This window comes from Eretmochelys imbricata, chromosome 8 (assembly GCF_965152235.1).
Source record: "Eretmochelys imbricata isolate rEreImb1 chromosome 8, rEreImb1.hap1, whole genome shotgun sequence".
Classification (NCBI taxonomy): Eukaryota; Metazoa; Chordata; order Testudines; family Cheloniidae; genus Eretmochelys; species Eretmochelys imbricata.
Window position 1 is genome coordinate 52,626,055 of NC_135579.1, and position 18,660 is coordinate 52,644,714.

General features: G+C 39.8%; 1 protein-coding gene across 5 annotated transcripts in view; it reads left to right on the forward strand.

The window, feature by feature from the left end:
- Positions 1-18,660, forward strand: part of CEP350 (centrosomal protein 350) — a 136,863-nt gene that overhangs the window by 75,015 nt on the left and 43,188 nt on the right. For all 5 annotated transcript variants that reach the window (XM_077825402.1, XM_077825403.1, XM_077825405.1 and 2 more), the window contains exons 22-27: positions 309-475; positions 2,145-2,341; positions 4,520-4,704; positions 5,784-5,871; positions 6,265-6,411; positions 8,046-8,203. In XM_077825402.1, the coding sequence (XP_077681528.1) occupies positions 309-475; positions 2,145-2,341; positions 4,520-4,704; positions 5,784-5,871; positions 6,265-6,411; positions 8,046-8,203 (942 nt within the window). The remainder of the gene's footprint in view (positions 1-308; positions 476-2,144; positions 2,342-4,519; positions 4,705-5,783; positions 5,872-6,264; positions 6,412-8,045; positions 8,204-18,660) is intronic.

Consider the following 18,660-nt stretch of genomic DNA (forward strand, 5'->3'; position numbering starts at 1 on the left):
TTACAGGCTTGTTTGTTTCCCTGACTATTCCTTTCTATCTTAGACCAGAAGTGAGAACTTCTAGTGTGGATTTCCAATTTAATTAGGCCTGGGATTTTGCAGTAGCCAAACTGTGCTTTTGTTTAACCTAAATATTTTTTTAACTAGGGCTTTTACTCAGTAAGAGATAAGATGAGAGTACAAACTACTTTTAAATGTTGAAGGAGTGAACAAGCAGAACTGTCAAATACCTGTGCAACGTTTCTATGTCTTGGTTCTGGTGGAGAAAAGCAGAAACAAAGTAAAAAGTGTTTGTTCTTGTTAAATAGTAGCAGCAGCAGCCGGCAGGAGAGTCCTTCAGTTCCTTCTTCCAAGGAGAATGAGAAGAAGCCCTCCCGACGTGAAAAGACGAGCAGCTCCATAGAAGAGCAGGCTCGTACTGGTGTGGATGATTCCTTGCAGAGTGATAGTATTCCATCACTACCAGATGAGAAAGGTTAGATGTATTCTTGATCCTTGGTGAAGCTAGAGGTAGTGCCCCAGAATTAAAGTCTCTGAGATAAGTGGAGGGGGAATGCAAGTGAAGAAAGATGAGCATCTGGACTAAGTGGTGGTGTGTGAAGAGATAACAGAGGATGACATGGTGGGAAGGAATCATTTAAACTGTTCTGTATTTAGCAGGCAATTGACTTCATAAGCTGTTCTATTTTCTGTTAATTTAACTGTTGCCAGATGTTCATTTACTTTTATACCAGAATATATGCTGAAGGTCCGATGTTTCAGCTACCATAAAAATGCATTTGTATAGTTTTTTTTAAAAAATTCAGACTGTGAAGTGGCACTGGGTACCTTCTGTTTGAAGCCTTCATTAGCTAAATAATACTATTAGTTAAAAAATGTCTGATATTCTACTTCATTATAATCTCCAAGGGATGACCACACATTTTTCTAATAGGCTTTTTTTGCAGGATGATAAGTGTAGTTCAGACTAGTATTTTTTATTTTGGCTTGTACATTTTTCACAGTTTTGTCATTCATTCTGTGTGGTAATATTTTTGCCCATTATTTGGCTGAATTATTTCAGTCCGAGTTTCCACACAACACTTTATACCTTTGGTGAAGCTAGATCCACTTCAAAGCCTGTTGTGTTCATTGTTAGGGGGCTTATTCCTTCACCCACTTACTTCACTGGTCCTTCTCGCATGAACAGAGAGCAACAATACCCGAAGTCCAAAGGTGCAAACAATTCGATGTTTATTGGGGTGAACTTCCAGCAAGCATGATTCCAGTTTCCTTCCTTAGTATCCTCCTTCCCAGCTCTGACACCATAGAGCCTTACACCTGTGTCCGTTTTCCCATTCCTGCCCTTAGCAAAACATTATTCCAATTTCCCCACCCCCATTCCCTGTTCCCATTTTCCCCACCCACACACTTCCTGATTGACTGCAGGCTATATAGTAAAACTTGAGTTTTGCTTTGCTATACCTTAACCAATCATTTTCCTGAAATTTAACTAACCAATCCTAACATATTGTAACGTGATTATGTAACCAATTATATATATCGCACCACCTTAATTAGTTTACACCCAGCAAAATTAATTATACAGCAGACGGGAACAATCACAGAACCAGACAGAGATTATAAAGACAAACAATAGCAAAGTGGGAACTATAATGACAAAACAATACAGAAGTGAGGATTTCACATCCCAGCTATTGATAAGTGAGTTCTTGCCAGACAGGATGCTATCAAACTAAGTTTCCTTTTACATTTTCTAGGCACTTCCCTTTCTCTGGAGGCGATAGGCACTATCAGGACAGGATTGTACTCCTAACAGCCCAATAGCACCTTATTTTCAATGTGACTAGTTTGGAATGTGAGGATGTGACCAGTTGCTTCCCAGCTTATGGCTGCCTCTGCTGCTTAGCCAAAGGCCTTAGCCTAAGAACAGGGCCTCAAACTGTCACAGTAAGAGAAGGACCTTACACCGGCAGACAGTGATTTTGATTCTTTCTTTTATACCTCTATAACTAGCCAAGTGATAAGAATACACCTAAATTCTTAGAGTACCTTTGCAGACAGGCTTGAATATCTATATCCTAACATGCATAATGAAGACTCACTGGAGAATAAACTCTTTTTTTTTCTGATTCCTCCCTCAGACTCAGCTTCCATTGCAACAGAGTATTCCCTGAAATTTGATGAGTCCATGACAGAAGATGAGATAGAAGAAAAGTCTTTCCGGTCTTTGCTACCTTCTGAGAGCCATCGGAGGATTAACATGGAGAAGAAACGAGATCATCGGGATGATTCTGATGAGGAAGTCTCCCCAGAAAAGACAGCCCTGTCATCTGTCAAGGTAGGTCTCAAATACCATGAAACTGTAGTTATGGAGAAAAAGTGCAATTGAGGTTCTTCCCTAGGTGAGATACTCAATCTGTTGGTGACTTTGAAATGAACCATCTTTTGTCAAGTTACGCTTGCAAACTTTAGGATGTTTCTTTCCTGTAAAACACTCAAAGGATAATTCTGTATATGAATTGTGCCAAATGTAAAGCTAATAGAGAATGAAGCTTTCCATCTTGCACTGAATTTCAGTTGTACATAATATAACTTGTTTACCATTTTGCCTTTAAAAAAAAAAAAACTTTGGAAATCACATAATAAAACTGTGCTAAAAAGTTATTTAGCTTTCAAATCAGGCACTTGAAAATTACAAAATGCCAGAATTATGATTGTCAGCGCAACTTTAGTTCTACCCCATTACATGTTTTTTAATTACATTATCACACGTTTCCCACAGGACTGCTGCCTCATTCAGTGCACAGGAGGGACATAACTCACAAGGGGACAGAATTAAGGTTGCATAGGCAACCGTAAATCAGGCATTTCTGAACTTTTGAATGTTTGATTGCAACCTAAATAATGTTTTTACCATTGTTTTTTCTGTAATCTGTCAACTATTTCAATAAACACTTGTGAATGTGCACTTAATACAAACTTTTCTAATAATTATACAACCATGCCAGTGTCTCCCCACATTATTATCCTTCAAACAAAAACCTTTCACTTAGAATTAAGCAAATCACATCAACGCAGTTGCTGAAAATCTAGAAATCACAACTATGTACTTGTCGCTTTTCCTCTTCTCTACATCCATCAATTACCCAGACCACTCAGACTTCCTCCATCGCACTCACCAGCAAATATGTAGCCCTCTTCCTGCCACTCCCACCAGTTCAGCCGCTATTATTAACAGGGCAGGAGGCAGGAAAATTTAAGAGACTTGTAGCTAAAGGTGCCTCAACTCTGGTTCAGAGGTGACTTTCCTTCTGACAAACTTCTAGTGGTTCGCTGTGATCCCAGTTTTTTGGGCTTTGGATGTTCCAAGCCCAGCTGACCTAAAGTTGGGCAGAGTTAAGATTTACCAGGGAGGATATGTGGACATGGATCTGGCATGGAAAGTATTCCCCTGTTGTGCCACTTCCTCTAATAGATCAAAAGACTTTTTGGAACTGTCATCTAGCTATCAGTTGGCTAAGGTAGTTTTGTAAAACAAAATATAGAAGCCTTTAGCAAAGGATAAAGCTGAAACATGTAAGTAGAAAGTCTACCCTGTGTTTGAAGCATTTAAATTTATTCTATACTGTTGTGTTTGGGGCACATTCCTCTGCTTCTCTGTTGCTTTGTAGCCTTGTCAGCCACAATGAAGAAAAGAAAATAAACTAAAAATAGCATCAAAATTTTTAAAAAAACAACACAAATTTCCCTACACCAGGAAAAGCACTAACAGTTTTTCAGGTGAAAAGGACGTTTTCAAGTGGATGTAAAGAACAGACTAACAACCGGTGGAAATTAATCTTACATTAATGTAAGATGTTGGAAAGTTAAGACTGAGGGCATTTCTACACTTACCTCCAGAGCGATCGATCCAGCAGGGGTTGATTTATTGTATCTAGGAAAGATGCAATAAATCAACCCCTGAGCGCTCTCCCGTCGACTCTGGTACGCCACCGGAGTGAGAGGTGCAGGCAGAGTTGACGGGGGAGCATCAGCTGTCGACTTACCACAGTGAAGACACCGCAGTAAGTAGATCGAAGTACGTCGACTTCAGCTATGTTGTTCACGTAACTGAAATTGTGTAACTTAGATCAATATTTCCCCGCCTGGTGTAGACCAGGCCTGAGCTCAATTTATAGGGAAAACTCTTTCTCAGTGTGTGGCATGTAATTCTCAGCCTGTACTTTAAGTGCAGCATCATTGTCTAACAGTAAGGTAGCTCAGTGTCCTTTTAAATGAAACAAACACACACCACCACCAACTGGGGATCTCAACTTGCCCCTCCGTCTTCTGTTTCATACCATCTCTTCAAATAGCCCCTGGTATGAGTTTCAGTCTCCACATGTAGTTGGGTACTGGTATTGTATATGCAGAATGCTGGCCCTCATCCTCTTTCACTTAGATTATTTGGGTCTGATGAAATATTACTTGAGGTCCTTTTTGTGGGGATTAACTGGAATATCTCTTGCCTCACCAGGAGCTAAGTATGCCATTCTCTGGGGGGCAGGATAGTTTCTCTAAATTCACCATGGAGATGGTACGGCAGTATATGAAGGAAGAGGAAATGCGAGCAGCTCATCAGTCTTCACTGCTCCGGCTCCGTGAGAAGGCACTGAAAGAGAAAACCAAGGCTGAGTTAGCCTGGCTGGAACACCAGAAAAAGTAAGAGAACTCTGAATATGTAGTATCACTGATGATTCCTGCACTTGTGCTTCTACCTGGGTATTTTTTTTATGGCTTCTTCATGTTCTGTTTTTTAAATTCGATTAAATGTTCTTTGTAAACTATTCATCTAAAATCACCTTATATGTATAAAAAATGTAAAAATGACACAGGCACATGCCTATTTAAATTCAGTACTGTTCAATAAAGAGAAGCTTGTCTTCACAGTAAACTGCGAGAGATGATGATTGTCTTAGTGCTCTTTTTATTATTTGTTAAAGTATTGCTTCCTGAGTTAAGGTTCATAGTGGGGAGGGTGCAAGGGGGACATAACTATTCCCTCATAGATTGACAAAGCAATTAATTGTATAGCATCACTAATAACGTCCCACCTGAAATCACTTTTTCAATTCAAGAGGAAACCATTTTCTTTCAACTCTAAATTTTTCTGTTATAACTGCATGCAATGTATTCAAACCTTAAATATGCTGCTGCTTAAGTTATCTTGTACTGAGACTTCTGTCTCATCTCTTTTATGTACATTTTGATACTGTCTCAACAGTAATAGTGGTATTAAGGTCACTTGATTCCCCCCCCCTCCCCCCGCCCTTTCTAATATTCCTGTACCACCAACCAGCAAAGGCCCTATGTTGCAGTAAACAACCATAACTGTTTCCTTTACTCTAGGATTTCGTGTATCAGGCAGGGAACTATTATAGAGTGACCTGAAGCATTTTTTCACTCACTCTTTCAAATGAGAGCGCTGTGAATATCTGGCCTGGGTATGAGAGACAATGTCTGGCATAACCTAATTCTCTTTTAACTTTTTATGCCTTTGCTACAGAATTGTATCTCAAACAGAGCCAAACTAAAAATAGCAAAACTGATTCTGTTTAGACCCTAAAGAATATAGGATATTTCACTGAAGAGAATATTCATGATGGAGTTATGACATGCAAAATGGTGCTACTCTGTTTTAGAGATGTAAGATTGTAGAGGAGAAAAGTATTGCTGTATTTGGAAGCCACAGAAATTAAGGCTATTTATTTATTTCTTCCCTTCCCCCAATCTCCTTGCAGACATTTACGAGACAAAGGAGAGGATGACAAGATGCCACCCATCCGAAAGAGACAGCGTGGTCTGCTGTTGAGGCTGCAGCAGGAGAAGGTAAATGCTACCCTATAGACAAATCCAGTTGAATCCATCGTATAGTCACTGGACAGCTCTGACATTGTATAGATTCTTAAGTATTGAACAAGAACCACTGAACCAGATCCTTGGATACTAAGCTTATTGTGGTTCTCATTATTATTATTTTTATTTATTTGTATTCTAATAGCATCTAGCATTAGCAAGTTGAGCCTTTTACATCAGGACACAGTTATTAGTGATGGTATAGTGATTGATCAGCTGTCCTTGGTCTGAGAATATCTGAACAAAATTATCAAAATAGCATAATGCTGTGGCCAATTATGTGGCACAGGCCTTACGGCAGCCTCAGCATGCATTAGAGGCAACTGTCACTACAGTTCTTTTGCTGCATCTTCCCTACCTTTAAAGGCAGAAATTAAGCGTTTGCAAGAGGCCAATAAGGCAGCTCGGAAGGAGAGACAACTGATACTTAAACAGCAGGAGGAGATAGAACGAATCCGCCAAACTACCATGAAACTGCAGGAAAAACTGAAGTCTGCGGGGGAAAACAAGCTGGTAAGTAACATTACAGAAGCTGTATCTTGGTACTTGGAGCCAACCCATATCATTGGTAATTGACTTCAGTGTTATAGCAATGAAAAGTTATCATGTTGAATATATAGCTTACAGACTTGCTCCTAACCCTTCCCTCATCCCTTGGGTTTATGAGCAATTTTGTCTGTCTGATCTGTTTAATTTATTGTGGAAGTAAAAAACAGCCATATGGCAATGACTTCCAAAAGATGTTTATTTTTTTAACTGGATAGCAAACGATGCTAATTATCAAGATTTTCAAAAGTTACTAGTGATTTTGGGTATCTTGATTTATGGATACCAGCTTAAGACACTTTAAAGAGTCTGATTTTCAGAAAATACTGAGTTTTTGCCCTTTGAAAATCAGTCCGTTTTATAGAGTCCCAAGTTGGGCCCTGAAAAATTGAGGCACCCAATGTCACCTTTGAAAATCTTGACTAATAAAACTAGTTTTCCTTACTATACATTTCTGGTTTAATCTGAAGAGACTAAAGCTTTCTGGTGACTTCAGACTATTTAATTCAGTCTTCCAGTTGCACAGGATATATGAGACTAGGGACCTAAAATAGCAGGAAGCCTCTGTATCATGGATAATACTAGTTGCTGTGCTTCCTGGATGAAAGACCTCTTCGGAAAGTGAACATACTTGTTATAGTGCAGGATTGTTGACTACGGCAGCAGCAGGATTCTAGGACTTTCCAGACCATGCAAAGAGTGCATTCACTATGAGTCGGAGGAAACAAAAGGAAGGCACAGTCATCTAGGAAAGAAAGAAACCCATATCATTAACTTGTTAAATAAGTCATTGTTAGAGACTGAGGAAGGTAAAATGTAGAATCGAGATTCTGTAGAATATATACTACCCACAAAGGGAGGAAGAGAACAAGACTGAGAAAAAGACACTAGAGAGGGGTGGAAGCTCAATACTTTGAAATGTGTAGGTAGAATGGTTTGAGCTCTTGACCCTTAGTCTTGCATGTTTCTTCCTCCAGGTAGAAAGATAAGAGAGATTCCATTACAGATGCGAAACTCTTTACAAAATCTAAGATGAGGCTTTATTCTAGCAATATGGAAAGGATTGACTCAGTATTTAAGAAACTATCAGTGGAGAACTTAAGTTACAGAGGGGCAGAGTACAGAAGGGATTTATGCTGAATTTTTTAAATTGTTATTATATTAAATAAGCTACCAAGCATCTGCAATAGGAACTAGTGCCTCAAGTTTCTATTATCAGATTGGTGTTGGGTGGGAGGTAAATATGGGGTAAATTAATAAAATAAAAAAGAAACCTGAAAAGGTTCAATTAAAAGAATTGCCTGCCTTCTTTTTGGCTCTAAAGTTTTCTCAGTAGAGGTTTCTTATGGATTTATGTTCTTGATTGCTTAAAATTGTATTGTGTTTGAGTTTTAGTAACCTCAGGATAAACTCTAAATAGGCTGCTTGGGTCCAAGGATTAACCTGACTAAAGCAGTGTGGTAATAAGTATTGTTTTCAGGGCCAAATTTTGTGTTTTAAGCTGGAGAAAGGAGGAAAGCGGATCAATATTCAAAAAGTTCTTTTCTCACTCTTCACTCCAAGCCCATGGTACTTTTCTTAATTTTGTTCCGCTTTTGCAGGAGGTTCGCAGTGAAGATGATATCAAGCAGAGCAATGCTTCCAGCCCACTTCCAACTGATGTAGAGACCCGCAGCCCTTCCCCAGTCTCCATCTCCAGTAGTGAGACTAGTAGCATCATGCAGAAGCTCAAGAAAATGCGCAGCCGAATGGATGAAAAGTAACTATTTTTATAAAAGCTGTTTTGTTTATTTTAATAAAACTAGTAGCAGAAAATAAGTAAATGCTTTGTTTTATTAGCAGTAGATGACACTGCCAAGGCTGCTCCCTTTTACTACAGCAGCCCTTCAGTTTAAATGCCATGCCATTAATTTATATGAGGAGTTGAAATGAAGTTGAGTACAACTTGGCAAAGTATCTCCTGCAGTTCAGTTCAGATAGATCTTTAAGACTACTAAGATACAGTGCCTGTGTCCTCTGTTTGGGCATCTCACTTTATCCCTTTCACTTTTTAAGGGGACATTTATGTAATAATGCTTTGATGTTACAGTACATCTTTGCCCTGCATTCTAACAGAAATCTCCTGGCACGTTAGTTGACTTCAAATTCTGATTTGCAGATCACTGGCTAACTGATCATATAGTTCTGGCTCTCCTTGTTTTTAACTGCTAAATTGGATTAAAAATCATCTAAAGATAAATTACTTTTCACTGAAGCAATTGTTGTAGGTGGCATGGGGTGGTGTTTGACCATGAATGGGAAGGGGAGATGGTCTGAATGATTATGAAGGAAATAGTAGGCACTCCATGAGATAATCCCGCTGTTAATATGTGGTCCATACACTGAGAAAAATTGAGAACATGTGAGCCACAGGCACTTATTGGAAAGCAGAATACAGAGTCTAAAAGGTGAGGGTATTTAAATTTAGTTTCCTATTTTATTTTATTTTATTTCATTTCATAAATGGCTTTTACAGTATGTTTGCTTAAAGGAGATACAACCTAATTGGAGGGCACTAGATGCAGTACAATGAACAAAGAGATTGTCAGATCCAGAACGTCCTTCAGGGAATTTGGATGGTATAAATTTCACAGTGAAATAACCCTTGTTCCCTAAAGATTGGTATTAGCTATGGCTCTACATTCCTGCTGTACAAGGTAACGAAGGAGCAAATTCATTGCTTCATGATGAGTAAAATTTTTCCTTGAGGCATGCCCTTTGTGTAATGCCTGTATAGTATATATGTCAAAGGATATAAATACTTTGTTGCAGAGCCCCTAGTTCCTTTTGTCTTATTTCATTGGTTAAGTATCACATTTTCAAGTCAGAAATGTTTAGGCTATCAAAGACTGCAACTTGAAGGGCATGTGAAAAATAATTTCATCAGAGCTTGTAGCCAAACTCAAGCTGATCTGAACAGATGAGATATTTGTAAAATAAAAATATGGCATTCTTCTTCATTGGAAATATGCAGAAGCAATTCAATGTGGAAGTTTCTTGTTCTGCTTTAAAAGTCCCACATACGTCTAAAAGAAGTTAACTATTACAATTCAATATGTCCACTAATCTTGGATATTAATCTAGTACCTTGAAGTTACCATATAAAAAGTATGTGGCCCTAACTGCCTTCAGCTCTTCTCTTTTGACCTTTAACTATGGGTCACCACTATTAATAGTCTTAAAGTAATTGCTGTAAATAGCTTTAAACTTGTTACTAGTTAAGGTAATTATAGTTTAGTCCATACTATGCAGATTTTCTGCTGTTTTTTCTCTTTTTGTCTCTAGAATCCCAAGATGTTGGGTCCAGAGAAAAGGTCATGAATCAAATGTTACACATCTTGTAGTGACAAGATATCCATGACTCATTAGAATATTGGATACTTGAAATGCCTGGGGAGGGGCATAAGTCCTCCCTATGTTAGATTCTCGGTAACTATGGTAATGAAAGCTCAGATACTAAGGGGGCCCATATAGTAAGAAATAACTTGACAGAAGGTCAGTCTGATTGCACAGTCTTTACCCACTTTGGGTCTAAAAGGAAGTCTTCTGACCCAGACTCCACTGATTGGTGTTGAGTGGTCTGAACCCTCAGTTCAGTTCTCTTCTTTAAAGAAGAAACAGCATTCAGGACAACTGAGACACTGACTATAAAGTCTTAAGGATCTGTGCCTCCGAAGTTAGTCATGCTAAACCAAGTCCATTTTTATACAAGAAGCGTTGAGATTTAACTATGCCCTAACATAGACAGATCCTTTTGGAATGGGAAGGGCCACTCTGTTTATGGGCAATAATGGGTTCCAGAGTTCCCCAAAAAGAAAGGGTTTTTCTCCTTAGAACAAAAGAAGGTCTTTGAGTCTTCAAGGTTAAGAATCGGACAGATTGATCACAAGAATGAAATTTCCAGTGGCAACAGATGCCATAATTCAGAATTGGTTCACAGTTCTTGAATTTTGAAATCATACTTACATACCTTGATAAGAGTAGCTCTATAGGAAGTATCATAGGTGACTGAGTATCAAGGCGTAGCCATGTTAGTCTATATCCACAAAAACAACAAGGAGTCCGGTGGTACCTTAAAGACTAACAGATTTATTTGGGCGTAAGCTTTCGTGAGTAAAACACCACTTCTTAAGATGCAACTGATATGCTTTTTTTTATCAGTGACTGATGCACTTTTTAATGGAAGTATTTTTATGCCAAAAATTTTTTTGGTAATATTTAATGTTCATCTTGTATTGTACTAGATACCTCTCTTCTTTCTCCAGGAGTGTAGATCATTAAATAATGCTTATCTTTACAGAAAAAGAGTTAGTTACTGGTAGATAACGACCCCATTACAATCTTGTAAAATTGTTATAAAATCTTCAGCCTTGGCACACAGTAAACATACCTTTAAGATGATAGGGAAAGGCCTAATGATATTTTAGTTGCCAGTCAAAACAATTGCCCTAGTTCAGTAGAATTTTCAAGACTGGCTAGCAGAACAGTTGCCCTCCTTTATCGCGCTCTGAGCAGTAAGAAATGGAAATTATGCCTTTGTGTGGTTTAATATATCGTTCCAATGTTATCTCATTGCTTCTTGTGCTGTGGATTGTGTGTGTGTTTGGTAGAAGTTCAGGGAGGAGTAGCACTTTCTTTAAACTTAAATTTAACTTTTACTTTTGCCAAACAGATTATGCCAAATGGATATTTTTTACGTAATTAATATTTTGCTACATGGTTCTGAAACGGTATGTTTGTTCATAAAAACCAGCATTGCAGACTGCGGAGTTCTCCCAAGGAAGTAGCAAAGAATACGGTTAAATCAAAGCAGTACAGCAAGACAGTATTGGCAGAATTTTTGCGGGTGGGGAAGGGAAGCCATCCCTTGAAAGGGAACTAATATTGAATTAGTCTAATTGCATAAGGTGCAGGAAAAAAACTAAATGATAAGAATTAACTAAAAGCAAACTGGGGAAGAAGAGGACTTTAAAAGCCAGCTATACTTCAGACTGGAAAGGAATGCTGGACTTGCTGGACTCTGTGGCAAAGGAGAGATTCTTCACACTTCTGTGACAGCTTCAATACCTATCTTCTGCTAAGAAGGGAAGAGAAAAAGAGTTTCTGTCTTAATCCTTGTGGTATGCATGTGAACAGGAGCATGCTCTGTCAAAGAGAATTAACACTTTTTTCCCCTTGTGTCCTCTGCGTATGCAGCTTCAACAATAATCATCCATGCACCATAGGAAATAGAAGAACTAACCTAATCTTTTGCTTTATCTTAACGTGTTTCTTACCTTGCACTGTAATAGTGAGCTATCTGTAGCATGGCTTTTCCTCTGAATAACTTTTGGGGGCTACACTATATTTTAAATATTATCATCCAACTGGCTTCAGGAATTTTGTAATATGGATGCAATTTTGTTGCACTTTAGTACTTTTAAGTGAAACAGGCAGTGTGTAAATGTGAGACCAAGACTATGCTTTGCTGAGAATGAAAAACGGCAACATCTGCATTCCAGCTAGAAATAGAAGTACCCGTGAACATTTCAGGCTATTTTTCTGAATCACTGCACTATTTTTGAACCAGGTGGTGCTACTAATTAGATCAGTGGCATTTATCTTTGGAAAAATGGTCAGATTCATGTTTGAACCTACAAGTGAAAATGTGTTTAGGGGTCTCAGAATAGTACCATTGTCCACATCATAAAACAAACAAGTCCTCTACTGAGGACTGGAATAGCAGGAGGTGCTAAAGACCCAGGATTGAGGTGTGTGCACAGAACTGCAAATGGAAGCTTATACACAAGCAACAAAACTACTACCAAAATCTGAAATTAATCTAGATAACAATATGAAAAGAAGCTTGCATTTAATTGACAAAATAAATTGTTACATTTTATGCATAGAAGTAGTTATGTTCTGTTGCCCTTGGAGTGACAACATACAATTTTTCTGTTTAAGATGAGGTGATGTAATCCATGTAATGTTAACACATTTTTAAAATTCTTTGTTAGCTGCTCTCCTTTTCTTGTTCTTTCTGTCTTTTTGATATCTTGGTTTTAAACTCTTCCTCCTTATTTTGTAGACACTGCTCTCCTGTTCACTACTTCTTCTCTGTCTTTACGTCTCACCACTGGGCCTCTCTCAGTGTCTGTTTTCCCAACCTCCATCCCAAATTCCAGCTGTATATCTACAACCAATTGGTCAGGTAACGGCACCTTTTTCAGTGGTGTACTCTTTGATAGAGCATGCTCTGTTCATTCCTAAACAGCTAGGAGGCTCCTCATCAGAATAGAATTCCAACACTTGCCTCACTGTTTCCAAATTAATCTGCTGTTGCTGAATATAATTTCCTGAGCAGTAGGTAAGAACACAAAGTGGACTGCCTGTTATTGAGCTGCTGCAACGGAGCAGTAATTGAAAACTTGATCTAGCGCTGGGCTTGAAGTCTGGACGCCTCAGCTTCTATTTAGTTATTGCATCTGTGTTTGGAGAGAGCACCACATTTAACCTTTTAAACTGCACAACTAAGTTTTCTTTATTCAATGGTTTCTATTAACCTTTTGGAACTGATGGGTTAAAAAATACAGCATTAGCACAGTTAGCCTTTGAAAATAGTAATGGTGTGGTGTGAATGCCTTTCTCTCCCCCGCTCCCCACTGACCAAAAAAAAACAAGAGAAACCTCTTGCCCAGTATGTATTAGAGTTTTCACTGGATTATTTTCTGTAGAGATCCCTGCTCTATAGGATGCATGTGTGTGCCTGGTGTTACATTGGAACACTCTAGAATATAGCAAATATTGAGGTTGTATACGTATTCTCTTGTGGTTTGGACCATTCAGTCCTCTAGGTTGTAAAAGGTTTCAGAGTAGCAGCCGTGTTAGTCTGTATTTGCAAAAAGAAAAGGAGTACTTGTGGCACCTTAGAGACTAACCAATTTATTTGAGCATAAGCTTTCGTGAGGTACTGCTCACTTCATCGGATGCATTCAGTGGAAAATACAGTTAGGAGATATATATACACACAGAACATGAAAAAATGGGTGTTATCATACACCCTGTAAGGAGAGTGATCACTTAAGATGAGCTATTACCAGCAGGGGGGAGGGGAGAAAACCTTTTGTAGTGATCATCAAGGTGGGCCATTTCCAGCAGTTAACAAGAACGTCTGAGGAACGGGGGGGAGGAAATAAACATGGGGAAATAGTTTTATTTTGTGTAATGACTCATCCACTCCCAGTCTCTATTCAAGCCGAAGTTAATTGTATCCAGTTTGCAAATTAATTCCAATTCAGCAGTCTCTCGTTGGAGTCTGTTTCTGAAGTCTTTTTGTTGTAATATTGCGACTTTTAGATCAGAGATCGAGTGACCAGAGAGATTGAAGTGTTCTCCAACTGGTTTATGAATGTTATAATTCTTGATATCTGATTTGTGTCCATTTATTCTTTTACGTAGAGACTGTCCAGTTTGACCAATGTACATGGCAGAGGGGCATTGCTGGCACATGATGGCATATATCACATTGGTAGATGTGCAGGTGAACAAGCCTCTGATAGTGTGGCTGATGTGATTAGGCCCTATGATGGTGTCCCCTGAATAGATATGTGGACACATTTGGCAACGGGCTTTGTTGCAAAGATAGGTTCCTGGGTTAGTGGTTCTATGGTGTGGTGTGTGGTTGCTGGTGAGTATTTGCTACAGGTTGGGGGGCTGTCTGTAGGCAAGGACTGGCCTGTCTCCCAAGATTTGTGAGAGTGAAGGGTCGTCCTTCAGGATAGGTTGTAGATCCTTGATGATGCGTTGGAGCGGTTTTAGTTGGGGGCTGAAGGTGATGGCTAGTGGCGTTCTGTTATTTTCTTTGTTAGGCCTGTCCTGTAGTAGGTGACTTCTGGGTACTCTTCTGGCTCTGTCAATCTGTTTCTTCACTTCAGCAGGTGAGTATTGTAGTTGTAAGAATGCTTGATAGAGATCTTGTAGGTGTTTGTCTCTGTCTGAGGGGTTGGAGTAAATGCGGTTGTATCGTAGAGCTTGGCTGTAGACAATGAATCGTGTGGTGTGGTCTGGGTGAAAGCTGGAGGCATGTAGGTAGGAATAGCGGTCAGTAGGTTTCCGGTATAGGGTGGTGTTTATATGACCATCGCTTCTTAGCACCGTAGTGTCCAGGAAGTGGATCTTTTGTGTGGACTGGTCCAGGCTGAGCTTGATGGTGGGATGGAAATTGTTGAAATCGTGGTGGAATTCCTCAAGGGCTTCTTTTCCATGGGTCCAGATGATGAAGATGTCATCGGTGTAGCGCAAGTAGAGTAGGGGCATTGGGGGACAAGAGCTGAGGAAGCGTTGTTCTAAGTCAGCCATAAAAATGTTGGCATACTGTGGGGCCATGCGGGTACCCATAGCAGTGCCGCTGATTTGAAGGTATACATTGTCCCCAAATGTGAAATAGTTATGGGTGAGGACAAAGTCACAAAGTTCAGCCACCAGGTTTGCCGTGACATTATCGGGGATACTGTTCCTGACGGCTTGTAGTCCATCTTTGTGTGGAATGTAGGTGTAGAGGGCTTCTACATCTATAGTGGCCAGGATGGTGTTTTCAGGAAGGTCACCGATGGATGGTAGTTTCCTCAGGAAGTCAGTGGTGTCTCGAAGATAGCTGGGAGTGCTGGTAGCGTAGGGCCTGAGGAGGGAGTCTACATAGCCAGACAATCCTGCTGTCAGGGTGCCAATGCCTGAGATGATGGGTCGTCCAGGATTTCCAGGTTTATGGATCTTGGGTAGCAGATAGAATACCCCAGGTTGGGGTTCCAGGGATGTGTCTGTGCGGATTTGTTCTTGTGCTTTTTCAGGGAGTTTCTTGAGCAAATGGTGTCGTTTCTTTTGGTAACCCTCAGTGGGATCAGAGGGTAATGGCTTGTAGAAAGTGGTGTTGGAGAGCTGCCGAGCAGCCTCTTGTTCATATTCCAACCTATTCGTGATGACGACAGCACCTCCTTTATCAGCCTTTTTGATTATGATGTCAGAGTTGTTTCTGAGGCTGTGGATGGCATTGTGTTCTGCACGGCTGAGGTTATGGGGCAAGTAATGCTGCTTTTCCACAATTTCAGCCCGTGCATATCGGTGGAAGCACTCTATGTAGAAGTCCAGTCTGTTGTTTCGACCTTCAGGAGGAGTCCACCTAGAATCCTTCTTTTTGTAGTGTTGGTAGGAAGGTCTCTGTGGATTAGTATGTTGTTCAGAGGTGTGTTGGAAATATTCCTTGAGTCAGAGATGTCAAAAATAGGATTCTAGGTCACCACAGTACTATATCATGTTCGTGGGGGTGGAGGGGCAGAAGAAGAGGCCCCGAGATAGGACAGATTCTTCTGCTGGGCTAAGAGTATAGTTGGATAGATTAACAATATTGCTGGGTGGGTTAAGGGAACCATTGCTGTGGCCTCTTGTGGCATGTAGTAGTTTAGATAATTTAGTGTCCTTTTTCTTTTGTAGAGAAGAAAAGTGTGTGTTGTAAATGGCTTGTCTAGTTTTTATAAAGTCCAGCCACGAGGAAGTTTGTGTGGAAGTTTGGTTGCAGTTCCCACCCATCCCTTTCTTTTCTCTTACCACTGTGGATTGAAGGTCAAAACCCTTGTTTTCTCTGGACTCCTTTTGGCTTGTTCGGCTAGTGTCATCATAAATAGTTAATGTTTGTGTAGCTGTTAATTTTTATGGCAAGTTAATTGGTTCTTCATGTCATTCTTTGGATCCATGAGTTGATACAGTAGGCATCTGGTTCGGCATGGTTTTGTCAGCTCCTGCTCTTTTGAATTCATTTCAAGATCAGAGCTATGTTATATGCCTTATATTGAGGTTATCTGCATAGACTGTATGGGGTTTATACAACTTCATGAAACTCGCAGGAGTGGGTGGATGAGATTCTGTGGTCTGCGTTGTGCAGGAGGTCAGACTAGATGATCATGATGGTCCCTTCTGACCTTAATATCTATGAATCTATCTATGATTCCATTTATTTCTATTGTCAAAGTGGCTGAGTCTGAGAAGAATCTGAGGTTGAAGTAATGTACATTGTATGAGGCAAAGATTTTTGTATTCAGACCAGTGTATCCAGTTCCTGGGTGAGTGATACTTCCCACAGAGGTATATGCTTTATGCAGATTTCCTCCACTTCCCCTTCCAAAATACTCAGAGTGGGAGTCCCACCTATGTGTGTTGAAGAAAGTCCAACAGGCTAATCTGATTTTAGCTGAAATGTATTAATGAATTGGAGTCTGGAATATCTTCTGCCTAGAAGTCCAACTCTGAGAAATCAATGGGTTCAAGAATGCCTCAAGGACAACAGTGCTCACTGGACTCAGATCCCACTATTCCCTCTCTTGGAAGGAAGAGGAGAAGACACATGATGTTTCTCTTGGTCCTTTATGGATTCCTGAAATAAGTTATGGAGACTTTGGCCTCAGTGAAGATCAAGCTAGGATGCAGTTAGCGGTCTGCTCCAAGGTTCTCAAACGTATCAGGCATCTATGCAAAATCCTTCTGAAATAATCATAAGAGATCCACATGGCCTTGGACTTGTTGGCCCAACAGTCTTGATCCTTTTCCCCTGAGTGGAGGAGAAAGAAGAAATAGAGAATAATCATTCAAGTAACTGCTGCTTCCTCCTCTTCAACTGATGAGTCTGTGCATACATACCATCCTTTTATGTCTCAATTTGATGACTTTAGGAAGTTTCAGGAGTTACTGAGCAGAATGGCAGAGGAGTTGTATATTTAAATTCGGATAATTCATGGAACATCATCTCACCACTTGTTTACTATCATTCAGCTCCAGCAGAACACAGCAACTATCCCCGTATTCCTTCTGAAAACCTCTGACTATCATCCACCTCTATCCCACAGACATTTAACCCTGCTGATAATCACCAAATCCCAGATCTCTTATTGTGGCAGTTAATAAGAAAACAAAGTAAAGAAGGGTTAACCCATCACGATCAGAATGTTGGGGGAGTAATTTTATTCCTCTGCTGTGCTTCAGAAGAGAATAAGGATTCATCAAATGATATTGGAACAGTACAATTTCTTGGCTTGGGGCAGACTTCTCCTATTAATGGACTGGCTTCCAAAATAGTTGAAAAAAGAAGCCAGGGTAGTTGTGCCTGAAGATCAAAAGGAGGCAAAGCATTCCTCTCATGTGGCTTGATTCCTTAGACACAACTCAATTGGTAGTCATGGCAGTGACTTACCAATGAATTATGTCTAAGGAGGCCAGGCATTCCACAAGATGTTCTAGCAAGTAGAAATATCTTCCTTTTGAGGCCTCCCCACATATTTAATTATAAGACCAATTATACAATGGAAGAGAGAAAAATTCTAGGTCATCTTGGAAATTTTTGACTGGATTGATCCTCCTACTGGAAAAAGCTAACTTTCCAGTATCCAGGTGCTGCAGAGCAATCATCTGAACACTTTGAGAAACCCCCATCAGACACTGTCATTCTGGCAGAAAAAACTTTAGTTAGCAGAGATAAAGGAACTTATCTACAGCTTGGTGGTCTGTGCCAGTGGCTCCCAAAGCTTATTGATTCATGTACCACCAACTTAAAAAAAAAAATGTATGAAGTGAATGGATGGAATATCAAGCTCACATAGTACCCATGGTACATGAACCATATAGTTTGGCAACCCCTCATCCAGGTACGGTTTTTGAGACAGTAAATTTGATATGCATACAAGAGCCTTAAGATAATAAATGTGGCAGGTTATTTTTGTTTCTGCTTAGGGAGCCCACTTCCTTCTTTATTTTTCATGAATCATAGAGTTGCAATTACCTCAGACAGATGGGTGCTTGCGGTTGGTTTCAAAAAGATTACGCCATCTAATTCTTCTCTATGTTTCTTACCAATCTTTTCTTATCAGTTACGAAAATATACTGAGAAGTAATTGTCGTTTTTAATTGGAAAAAGATAGCAAATGTCACCTCTGTGGCCTACATTAACAGACTAGGGTGGGCTGAAGGAGTTGAGCTTCATCCTGTTCCATTGTTCAGAGGAACTTTTTGCAATCTAGTAACCAGCTGGCTGTCCAATTTAGCTGATCATTTATGTGATGGGCTTTAAATATGAAGACCTTGTACCAGGAAAACTATCTCTGAATCCTGCTGTGTTCCAATGGATAATATGCTCATTGGCCCTTAGCACATCAGTCT